The sequence below is a fragment of the Pholis gunnellus genome (assembly GCF_910591455.1).
Source record: "Pholis gunnellus genome assembly, chromosome: 1".
Classification (NCBI taxonomy): Eukaryota; Metazoa; Chordata; class Actinopteri; order Perciformes; family Pholidae; genus Pholis; species Pholis gunnellus.
The window spans coordinates 1105638-1117793 of record NC_136528.1 but is presented as its reverse complement, the minus strand read 5'-3'; the positions used below and the strand labels follow the sequence as shown (position 1 = coordinate 1117793).

The window sequence follows — 12156 nt, the reverse complement described above, 5'->3', positions numbered from 1 at the left end:
AAAGAAATAGTTGTTATTGATCAGCAACACAAGAAGTTCTAAAATCTTGAAAATACATTGACAACATCGACCGGAATAAAATGTTTCCTTCTCTCTGATCATGAAGAGAGTCTCACGCTGAGCTGGAGACAGAGAGACAGAGAGACAAAGACACAGAGAGACAGAGAGACAGAGAGACAAAGAGACAGAGAGACAAAGACACAGAGAGACAGAGAGACAAAGAGACAGAGAGACAAAGAGACAAAGAGACAGAGAGACAAAGAGACAAAGAGACAGACAGAGAGAGAAAGAGACAAAGAGATAGACAGAGACAAAGAGACAACGAGACAAAGATACAAAGAGACAGACAGAGACAAAGAGACAACGAGACAAAGAGATAGAAAGACAGAGAGGATGTTTGAGACAAGGACATCTCACTGCAGAACTAAGAAAGTACCGATAGCAGAACCAGGGTTTTGGGAGCATCCCTAACAATAAGAATATGCTAATAAATGAAAGCTAATCACTTTTATCTGCTAGATTTTGGAACTTCTTGTCTGCTCAAGAAAGACCATTTGTTTACGTACAATCGATTCTTTTAATAATTGTCTTTGTTTCTCACAAAATAATCAATATGAACCAATGAGAGTATCGATAAGGGAACTAGTATCGATAAAATCCTAACGATTCCCGTCCCTGCGTAGAATAAAGAGCGACGAATGGGTCAAAGAACACAGGACCTTCACCCAGGAGACCTCTGGTCGGGTCCCCCTGAAACCACAAGTCAACAGAGACTCATCTGAAGTGACGTGGCCGGCGTTAAAAATACTTTTAACTTAAGCTGCGACCCGTTACTCGACCTAAAAAGGTAGTTTTGTTGCCTGAACAATAACTAAAGTAATAACTTTTCCCTCGTTGATAAACCTCTGAAACGTATTCGCTGTAATAAATCAATAAGTCCTCCATGAAGGTTATGATCTTTAGTTTGTGTTTTCCAGGAGTTCATTTACTTCATTTATGCTCCTCTTTAATCGTGTTGTATATTTTGCACTGACGAGAGCGGAGAGAACAACTGAATCGAACAGCTTTTAAAATAAAGTTTTAATTACGTTGTCGCAGACGGACAGGTCTAATAAAACACGATGAGAGTAGAATACAGGTCCAGAGTTTACACAGCGTCCCTCCCACCAGCGTCATTAATCATTAAGTGTGTCACGTCTGTGAAAGGATGAACTCTCTAGTGACTGAACAACAACGTCTAATTATCTTTTAGTTTTCTGTATGACAAATCTTTTGACCTCGATGTGAGCGGAGCTTTAGATCCAAACTCCAGATTTATGGTCCTCACAGAGCGGCTCCATCGCTCAGAGAGAAGTCTGCAGCAGAAAAGGTCGACTGTGCAAATCAAACCTGCAGCGACTCTGTTTCTGTGAGTAATGAGTGGAAGTCATCGGGCCTCACGCACGTTCTCCTAAACTTCTCTCCAAACCTCGTGTCAGCCGCGTTCCGCCTCGTGTTCGTGGCGACGTTCATGAGATCTTTAGCACGATCGATGCCCTCAAATTACAAGGTTATGGATTTTATTTACAAAAAAACTTCTAACTTTATGCATGACTGAGTGAATGCAAAAGTACTTTCCAGCATCAAGGAAACAAGGAAATAAAAGGAAAGCAGGAAATATGACATAAAGAAAATAGACACCGACAGAGCTCAACCTCAACGGGACAGAAACTAGTTCAGGTTTATGAACACATTATAAATAAAGCTTCAAACTTAAACTGATCGAGATTCTGTTAGGAGTCTAGAATACGTCCTCGGCTGAGCATTGATTTGTGTGTTTCTATGAACTCTACTGTAGTAGAACCCTGACTCTGGAGAAGAACCTCACACACACACACACACACACACTACAGAACATCACTCCTGCCTCTTTAACTACTGGAGCGGATTGCAGCTGTTTGTATGAGTGGTTGTTGCATGAGGCCAGTCTCTGAAACACACACACACACACAGACACACACACAGACACACACATCTTCCCTGAACCGACATGAGAGTTTTGACCCCCCCCCCCCCAGACTGAGTGCTGCACTTTGTGTCACATTGTTCTGACCTGTGTTCTATCAGCGATCATTCATTCCACAGCATCGTGCATCAGCACTGTGCATGACGCTCCGGCCCGCTCTCTCCCAGGCGGAGGGTTGAAGCTAAGCTCCGTTAGCTTTTTTGGAGCTGGTTCACTTGCTGGTAATCAGGGATGCACCGACGTATCGGACGGTGCCGTAGATACGGTCTGTCAGCCAGCGTAGAGACAAACATCTGTGTACAATACAGTACACTCAATACAGTACACTCAATACAGTACACTCAATACAGTACAGTACACTCAATACAGTACACTCAATACAGTACACTCAATACAGTACAGTACACTCAATACAGTACACTCAATACAGTACAGTACACTCAATACAGTACAGTACACTCAATACTCAATACAGTACACTCAATACAGTACACTCAATACAGTACAGTACACTCAATACAGTACACTCAATACAGTACAGTACACTCAATACAGTACAGTACACTCAATACTCAATACAGTACACTCAATATGAAGGCTACAGGCTGGACTTAAACTAATAGAGACAGTTTACTTTATTACTCAGAGAAACATTAAATATATAAGTAAATAAATATATGTTTATTATATATAAACATATTTATATTGTAATATATATATATCATATATCTAATATATATATATGTTTATAAAATATATATGTAGAGAATATATTTGGAAATGTTTAATCTTTATCATTAGTCATCACTAGTTCATGAAAGAGCTGCAAAATCTTTTTTTAAATTTTAAAATTTTACAAAATTTTGTATTGAAGCAGCTCACTTGTGTGGCCCATTAAGACTCTATCAGACACAAGATGTCCTTCATATCAGATGTAATATAGTACAAGAAGTAAAAGAGCTTGTTTCCTTTCCTCACATACATAAAGCAGAAGCAGTCCGTATCGATGTTTCTCTCAGAGACGGGAGGCGTTTGATCTCGGTGCATCCCTCCTGTTGATGCCTCATGAATGCTCCACTGCTGCCTCCTGATTGGCTGATCACTATGCTAATCGCATGTTCTGTTTTTTTCTTTCTTTCTTGCACTCTCACCACTTCCTGCCTGCTCCACCTCTCAACCCATCCAACACGCTGCTTTTTTTTTTTTTTTGTACAATTTCCCTGCTGTGTTTTTTTATTTTGAATTTTTAAAATGGGAATATGTGGTGTTCCTCTTGGCTTCTCTCATTGGCTGACTCTGCCGTCATGTGTCACGGTGCATGGCCAATCTCAGCCCACCCGGCGGTTTTTCATCCCCCCCCAGTCCCCCGACCTGTGTCAGTCCCCCAACTGCAGCCCCACCCACTCCCCCGAGGTCCGCCTCAACGGGGTGGGGCCGCGCACGCCCAACTCCTACCAGCCAAAGATGGGGTCCCCCCTCATGCACCCCCGCACGCAGACCCTCCCCGCCAAGCCCAAAGTGTCCGAGAAGCCCCTGCAGACCACCCGGTCCAACCCGCTCCCCAACACGGCCCAGAGCCCCACCGCCCCCAAATCTGAGCCCTCCACGCCCTGCACCCCCAACAGTCCCCGGGTGAGACGCCACCCTCCCCTCACCGTCCCCCCCAAGCTGTCCATCCCCCTCTCCCCCGCGCCCCCTATGTCGCCCCGCCGCCGCCACCACCACCACCACCACCACCACCTCCACCCTGACCACAACGGCAAATCTGTCCCCATCACGCAGGTGACCCCCCACCCCTCCCCCAGAGGAAGCCCTCTCCCCACCCCCAAAGGCACCCCGGTGCACACGCCCAAGGACAGCCCGGCGGGCACGCCCAGCCCGACGCCGCCGCCCAGCCCGTCCATCGGCGGCATGCCCTGGAGGACGCGCCTCAACTCCATCAAGAACAGCTTCCTGGGCTCGCCGCGCTTCCACCGCAGGAAAATGCAAGGTGGAGTAGATTTTCAGATTAAAAGCCTTTAAGATATGATCTCTTTCTTATCTGTGTGTTTACGCATCACGCTGCATGCTCGTAGGTCGGGGGAATCGTCCGTTTGCTCCTCACGGAGTTTAACGGCTCACCTGCTGCCTCGGGCCGAGTCGAGCGCCAGATAACCGTCTCATCACAGGAAGTGGAACATTTATTCAGCTTTAATTGAAGCGCTTTAAAATCCCTCAAGACAAACTGAACGGAGCCGTGACGGGACCGGATCGTCTAGATTCCGTTACTGTATTTATGTGAATTAGAAACAGGAGCGTTACATGTGAGGAGGAAGTCAGCGGTGACCTCTGACTCTGTGACCTTTGACCTCTCATTACTTCCACAGTTCCCACCCAGGAGGACATGTCCAGTCTAACTCCAGACTCTTCTCCAGAGTGAGTAACTGGTCTGCCTCTAAAACTGTGTTTGAGTCTAAATGTTGTGGCCCAACCAGCTGATGTGTTGTGCCCCCCCCCCCCCACAGACTGGCTAAGAAGTCGTGGTTCGGTAACTTCATCAACCTGGAGAAAGAGGAGCAGATCTTCATCGTGATCAGAGACAAACCTCTCAACTCCATAAAGGCCGACATCGTCCACGCCTTCCTCTCCGTGAGTCCAGACCTCCGTCACCGGTTCTCTTCTCCTCCAGACTCATATCGAGATAAATATTAATTAATCTATGAATCCGGTTCAGAGAGCCGAGGACAGACTGCTGCCCCTCAAACAGAGAACACGATCGTCATATTTCTACATCGATATTATACGAGATGACTGCGTCTAAAACAACGTGTTTAATGTTGAACAATCGTCGTTATGTGAATGTGCTTTCACTGTTTTATATGTCAAAACTTTATTATACTTTATTTTTAAGCATTTAAACATTGTGTTCTGGATAATAAAGATAATAAAGATAATAAATACAATTATTCTGCAGGTTAAAATATTCATATTTAAAGCTCAGTGATTCATAAACGTCAAATTCAGCTTTAATTAAACTTTAGTTAATAGTTATTTTACTGTTAACAAACAATTACATGTTTAATAATAAGCTATGTTATGTTTATCTCATTTTATCATTATGTTTTGTAATGTGAAATAATTGTATATATAATATATAAATTATATCTTATTTAATAGCTGAAGAGGCGAAAACAATTCCATTCGTTCAGTTTATTATTATTATTATTAACAGTTTATTGCTGCACACATTTTACTATATTAAGTATTATTTAATAATTTTTGTTAATGAATTGTAAACCTTCAAGAAATCGTTTTTAAAACATCTAAATATACATGTTATATACACTTTATTAATAGTTATTGATCGGTTTGTAAACATTATGTGGATGTTTTTTGTAATGATGATTATAATAACAAATATTACATATAATTTATCAATTATAGCTAATAATAGGAAACATTCATTATTATTCATGTGTAACAGTAAAATAACTCTTATTTATTCATGATTATTTAAATGATATTATTCTAACAAGTTATCTTCAAACCCTGTTTGTTGACGTTATGTCACAGAAATGTTCCTTTAAAGACGACTTTATTCTTTCTTTCAGTGATATAATCACACAAACAAACACAGAATAACCTGTAAACATGTCTGACTTCACGTCTCCGTGCAGCGTTTCCTCGACGGCCGTCTGTTCTCGTCTCCGACGCCGACTCTGCAGAAACGCCGCGACTTGTTTGAACGCGACATTCTGCTGCCGTCTCTTCCCTCAACGTCTCATGCACGAGATGTTTGTCTGTTGTAGATGCTGACTCAGAGTCTCCCTCCCTCCCCCCTCTCTCCTCCCTCTCAGATCCCCAGTCTGAGCCACAGCGTCATCTCTCAGACCAGCTTCCGGGCGGAGTACAAGTCCACGGCCGGTCCCACGGTGTTCCAGAAGCCGGTTAAGTTCCAGGTGGACATCACCTACACGGAGAGCACCAGCGCCACCAAGGACAACGGCATCTACTCCGTCACCTTCACCCTGCTGTCAGGTAAACACCACAGTCAGGTAAACACCACAGACTTCAGTTTTCCAGCTGCTAGCTGCACGAGCGTGTCGGGGTCCAGGTTCAGAAGTCTCTTAAAGCTGCATTCTCTCTAGTGTCCACCAGGGGGCGACTCCTCTGGTTGTATAGAAGTCTATGAGAAAATGACTCTACTTCTCTCTTGATTTATTACCTCAGTAAACATTGTAAACATGAGTTTATGGTCTCAATCTCTAGTTTCAAGTCTTCTTCAATACAGCATGATGTTCATTTAGTAAATGATGGTCCATTTAGAGTCACACAGACCATAAAGCAGGGGATGAACTCAACACAATCTTATAATCCAGGAAGAGGAGCAGCAGAGTCTCTGCAGACTTCTAGTGGTCAGACGATGGAGAGGGATTATTTTAGTTTGAGTCCATACATCAAACCCTACTCACTGTGTCTTCCATATTATATTGTTCTTCATATAAAGCAGCAGAATTCTGTAATAAACGATGAACGTGATGCAGAGACTCGTTTTCTCATCAGGTCCCAGCCGACGGTTCAAGCGTGTGGTGGAGACCATCCAGGCCCAGCTGCTCAGCTCGGACCAGCCCGGCATGCAGCCCCAGATAGCTGGTAAGTGGAGTCCCCTCGCCACCCCCCCCCTCCCCCGCCTAGACCCCTAACCTTCCTCCTTCCTCCTCCTCCTCCTCACTTCCTCCTCACAGCCTCCCTCCTTCCCGGCATCCTGGCACTCCTCACAGCCTCCGCGGCCCTCCTCCTCGGCTCGGACACGCTCCGCTCGGCTCACTGCTTTTAGCACACGGCATCCCCACGTGCATGCCCCTGCCACATGCCATGGCGTGCACACTCACGCACACACACACACACACACACTCACTCACGCACACACACACTCAGGACCAGCGTCTGACTCAGCAGAAACATTCACAGGAAAAAAACGGATGTTTGCGCAGCTGCACACGAGTAAACTAGAAAAAGAGGATTTCAGACGACATTGGTTGCATAAACGAACCTCCTTGGATTGTGATATTTTGGGCTGCCTATCAAACAGATGGACGGTTATGAAAAATATCTGTGTGTTCTCCAGCTGTCCCTCTTAGTTCTGTCTGTCCTGTTGCTGTTGTTGTGTCTGTGGTCATTTACTTGATAGTGGTTCCCTCTGGTGGTGACGCAGAGTAACACACTCACACACACACACACACACACACATGCACATGATAATATCTTTAATAAAGAGCTAATAAAGTTAGCTCTTTATTAAAGAGCTAACTCATAGTTATAGTGATTATAATAAGTAATATTAGTGACTTTGGCTCGTCGTAAGTTAAATGTTTGAAGTGTCTCCATGGATACAGACGACTCGTCACACAAATCCTTTGATCTTTTATTAACCGAGCTAACCCAGCTAGCATGCTACGTCTCTAAAGCCTGGAAGCTGCTGTTACTGGAGCTGCTCTTCCTCCTGTTTCATCAGCCGACAAACATTCAGCTCGCCTCCAAAGATCCAAACTATCAGTTCATCCAGCGACACCAGAAGGGAACCGTTATCAGACCTCCAGCCTCCACCAGGAGATGAGCCCACATCTCTCTCTCTCTCTCTCTCTCTCTCTCTCTCTCTCTCTCTCTCTCTCTCTCTCCATCTCTCTCTCTCTCTCTCTCTCTCTCTCCGTCTCTCTCTCTCTCTGTCTCTCTCTCTCTCTCTCTCTCTCTCTCTCTCTCTCTCTGTCTCTCTCTCTGTCTCTCTCTCTGTCTCTCTCTGTCTCTCTCTCTCTCTCTCTGGCCTGCCTCTCCACGCCTCCCTTGCTTCCTGTCATCAGCTGTTTTACTCTTTTTTTAACAACTCGCATGTTGAATGAAGAAAGCCAAACCCAGAACCGTGCACACCGAGCATCTGTGTGTGTGTGTGTGTGTGTGTGTGTGTGTGTGTGTGTGTGTGTGTGTGTGTGTGTGTGTGTGCCGGTGGTTCTGGGTTGGAGCTGCCATTCACACGCTGGTGATCGTGTGTTTGCTGCTTTACTGACGTACTAAAAGTGGAAGCATGAGTCAAACAAACAGAGTGTGTGTTGGTGTTTGCTCACAACAAGAGATCGTGCATGTGATGAAACCCTGAACCCCGAACAGCTCTACAGACGTGTGTGTGTGTGTGTGTGTGTGTGTGTGTGTGTGTGTGTGTGTGTGTGTGTGTGTGTGTGTGTGTGTGTGTGTGTGTGTGGATGCAGCAGCAGATTTTAAAGGTTGATTCTGTCTCAATGTATGTTCAGCTTGTTTCTCAGTCTTCTGTGTCAAATATCCAGATTTTTCTCTCGCTATGAACACAAACAAACGGTCCCGAGTTGATGGATAACGATGTTGATCGACACCGTTAGATGATCTGGAACAGAGCCGGACCTCAGATCCAAAACCTCTGAGCCAGACAGGGTCAGGACCTCTGAGCCAGACAGGGTCAGGACCTCTGAGCCAGACAGGGTCAGGACCGGCCCACGGTCACTAGACGGACCAGACTTTCATCATAATGTTCCAGAAGTGTTCGGTATCTGGTTCTGTTTTGATCTTTTTAAGTAGCGAGGTGTCAAACCTTCAGTCAGTTAAATGACATCTATGCTAATTAATACTAATGAATGCTAATTAAAGGTGGCGGTTGTCTGGTTCATGTTCTCTCTGTAGAGTCTGTGTTAACGAGAGAATCAGCAGTCGAGATTCTGAGACATAAAGTAAATTCGTTGGCACTTTATTGTTGATCCATGAAGAAGAACAAGTTCACCGACTGAGACCAGCTCTGATTCATTTGTGTGAAAACGAGCGGAACATTCAGTGTTTGCAGTGATCCTTTAAACCAAAGAAGAAGTGTAATGTTGTGCTGCTGCTGCTGATGATGATGATGATGATGAAGAGGAAGCGGCGCCGGGCCTCGGTGTTTCTGACGCTGTCCTCTGCTCTCAGATGGCTCTCAGCGCTCGGCCTCTTTGTCCAGTAAACCCTCCAAGCGTGGTAAGACCAGAGCGACCTGAGAAAAGCTCCTTTAACTCTGGCTTCTAACTCACTGGCAACGTCCTGGAGGCCCCAACACACCCCGACTGCACTAACTCCAGTGTGTGTGTGTGTGTGTGTGTGTGTGTGTGTGTGTGTGTGTGTGTGTGTGTGTGTGTGTGAGCTGCAAAAAAATACATGTTCACCTTAACAAGTCATTTAAATGTGGAAACAAATCTACAGTTCTCTTAAGAGATACCGTTTCCACTGTGGACACTCTGTGACCTCGTGTCGGAGCCATTGAAGGAAAACAGGAATACGTTGCCGGGCAGATTATATCCTCTGATATTCTCTGAGGTTATAAACACAAACAACTCAGAAAATAGTGTTTTTATTGTCTCAGTCGCTTCACTGTGAAAGGACATACGAACACAAGGAAAGTACTTTACCGGCTACATTTGTGTCTTTAACCTCACAAACGTTTTTTAGAGACGTTTTTTCAAATACGTTACATATGATTATGATTGGTGCGTTATAGTAAAAACAAAAATAACAATATAAATAAACAAACTAACGTAGTTTTTTTCTCACAAATTTATCAGATTTCTCTTTTTCTCCTAAATTTCTAACTTTAATTCTTTGCTGTCTGAATATTAAGGTCAGGACTCAATAAGTTAATTATAACACAAATGTCTGAGAGGGTCAACAGCTTTTATGACGTACTATAACATTCTTAGACATTCTATATAATTACTTTTTTTATAACTTTTATTGACATTTATAACACAAATGATGACTCACTAAACTATGACTGTACTTTGATTTGTATTCACTTTTTCACTTTTTAATAACATTTCTAACGACATACTCTACTATGACTTTTTATTATATTTTTATGACGTTGTTATGACATTCATTGACATTTGTATTATTCAATAATAATTACAGTTTCTTTTTGGAGCCAAAGTTGTAAAGTTTGTTGATGCTAAACAAATAATAACCGATGAATTGATTAATCACTCAGATATTTTTCTTTATTAACTCCTGGTTGATGAAAAATGTAAAAAAAAACTACAAACTCAAATCCTCAACCAGCCAAAAAGCCGCACCTTGCTTCTTCTTTCAGGTTTTTAATCGTATTTCTATCTTTATTTGAATGACTAAATGACTCAATAAGATGTGTATATTTCAGTGTGGATGTGTGTGAGCAGCTCTTAACGGACCCTTTGCATGATAAATGCTTGACACTCGGTCGCTCCCCTTCACCCGCCTCCTGAAAATTTTCCATGTTTGAATTCACTGAAACAAAATATCCGACAGCAGAAATCCAGCGTGTCTGTTGTTGAAGAGGATCGATGGTAAGTCTGATCGACGGCTGCAGATCAAACACGGAGGGACACTCTCGGTTTCACTAACCTCGGCAATGATCAGTGACGATTAATGTGTGTTCTGTGCTGTCGCATGTTTTAATTCACTCATGACTGTTTTTGAAGCCTCTGTTTGAGCAGATGGATGTTGGATGTTGTTGTGATGGATGTTGATATGATGGAGAGTTAACGGGAGCTTTGGAAGACGTTCACACGGAGAACACAGGCCTGTGAAGGTTATTTGCAGGAAGCACAAATGTAGCGAAAAGTTCTGAGACTTTACAGACTTGCTGCAAACACAGGGCTTAGCGTTAGCTTAGCAACACAGCTAGTCTGAATGAGAACAGGTCGAGGGGAAATGTTCATCTGGTTTTATCGGTGTGAACTTTAGTGCTTTAGTTTGTAGTTTATTCACCACAGACGAAGACGTGGACGTCGTTTTGAAGCCTCCAGTTCGGCGATTTGGCCGTCGCCATCTTTGTTTTTTCTTTGCAACCAGTGAACAGGAAGTGACCATATTAGGACTGAGGAGGAGTGACGTAGAGACGCCGTATACGTCTCTGGTAGAGACCTGTCAATCACTGTGTAGCCCCGCCCTAAAGCATCCCCTGCTTTATGGTCTGTGTGACTCTAAATGGACCATCATGTACTAAATGAACATCATGCTGTATTGAAGAAGACTTGAAACTAGAGATTGAGACCATAAACTCATGTTTACAATGTTTACTGAGGTAATAAATCAAGAGAGAAGTAGAGTCATTTTCTCATAGACTTCTATACAACCAGAGGAGTCGCCCCCTGGTGGACACTAGAGAGAATGCAGCTTTAAGGTCTATTTGAATCTAAATGGATCATAATTTACTAAAATGAACTTCATGCGTAACTTTGGATTTGAAATAATGTAAAAGAAGATTATCTGCAGTAAAAAACTTGTTTGAAACTAAGAATTGAACTCAGTTCACATGATGAAGGTAGATTCTTGGTGCTTATTCTTTGATAAGTTTCTTCTGTTTCTCTGAATGAAACCGTCTTCCAGAGCTCCCGTTAGCTCTCACGCCCAGCAGAGGAAGCCGAGACTCTGAAGCCTCACTCTCCTCACACTGAAACAGATATATTTATTAATATCTATTTTTAAACTTTAAGATGTGACATTAGCTCACCTCCCCCCCCCCCCCCTCCCGGGCTGAAGAGTCTCCTTTCCTCCGGCTCCACTCCTCCTCTCATCCTCCATCACCTCCTCCTCTTCCTCTCCTCATGTTAATCCCATTGCTCATCTGTTGTTTGTTCTCTCTCTTTCTCTCTCTGTCTCTTTTCTTTTTCTTCCCGTCTGTTGTAGGCAGCCCGTTGAGTAACTTCTTTGACGTAATTAAACAGCTTTTTTCAGACGAGAAGAACATCCAAGCGTCCGGCGCCCCCCCCGCCACGCCTAGCTCCCCCGCCAAGCATGCCCCCGGCGGCAAGCCCAGCCAGCCCCCCCCGCCCAATGACTCTAAATGCCCCCCCGGCAAAGACAAAACAAAGATGGCCGCCAGCAACCGGACGCAGGAGCAACCTTAAGGAGCGGTAGCTGTGCATGACTAGAGAGAGAGAGTCAGAAAGACAAAGAACAGAACCAGATCTACTTTTTGCCTCTAACTTTTCTACTGTATAACGGGAATGGCTATTTCAGTTTGGATCAGTATTTTACAATAAGTAGCAGCTGTAGCTTTGTTGTCCCTCCCCCTTCTGTCCCTCTCTTGTGTCCTCTTGGGGGGGGGGGGTGGGGTCTTTTTCGGTGGGTGTGTGTCGTCCTCATGT

The 12156-nt window shown here is 44.0% G+C and overlaps 1 protein-coding gene across 1 annotated transcript in view; it reads left to right on the top strand.

Annotated features, from left to right (window-relative positions):
• The window catches only part of LOC306700272 (serine/threonine-protein kinase BRSK2-like), a gene marked incomplete at both ends in the record, with an annotated part of 89270 nt that extends 77354 nt beyond the window's left edge, over positions 1–11916 (top strand). Inside the window, 7 exons of the mRNA XM_079165239.1 lie at positions 3788–3995; positions 4372–4420; positions 4510–4633; positions 5842–6022; positions 6548–6637; positions 8966–9013; positions 11696–11916. Coding sequence (XP_079021365.1) covers positions 3788–3995; positions 4372–4420; positions 4510–4633; positions 5842–6022; positions 6548–6637; positions 8966–9013; positions 11696–11916 — 921 coding nt within the window. The remainder of the gene's footprint in view (positions 1–3787; positions 3996–4371; positions 4421–4509; positions 4634–5841; positions 6023–6547; positions 6638–8965; positions 9014–11695) is intronic.
• Between the last annotated feature and the right edge of the window lie 240 nt (positions 11917–12156).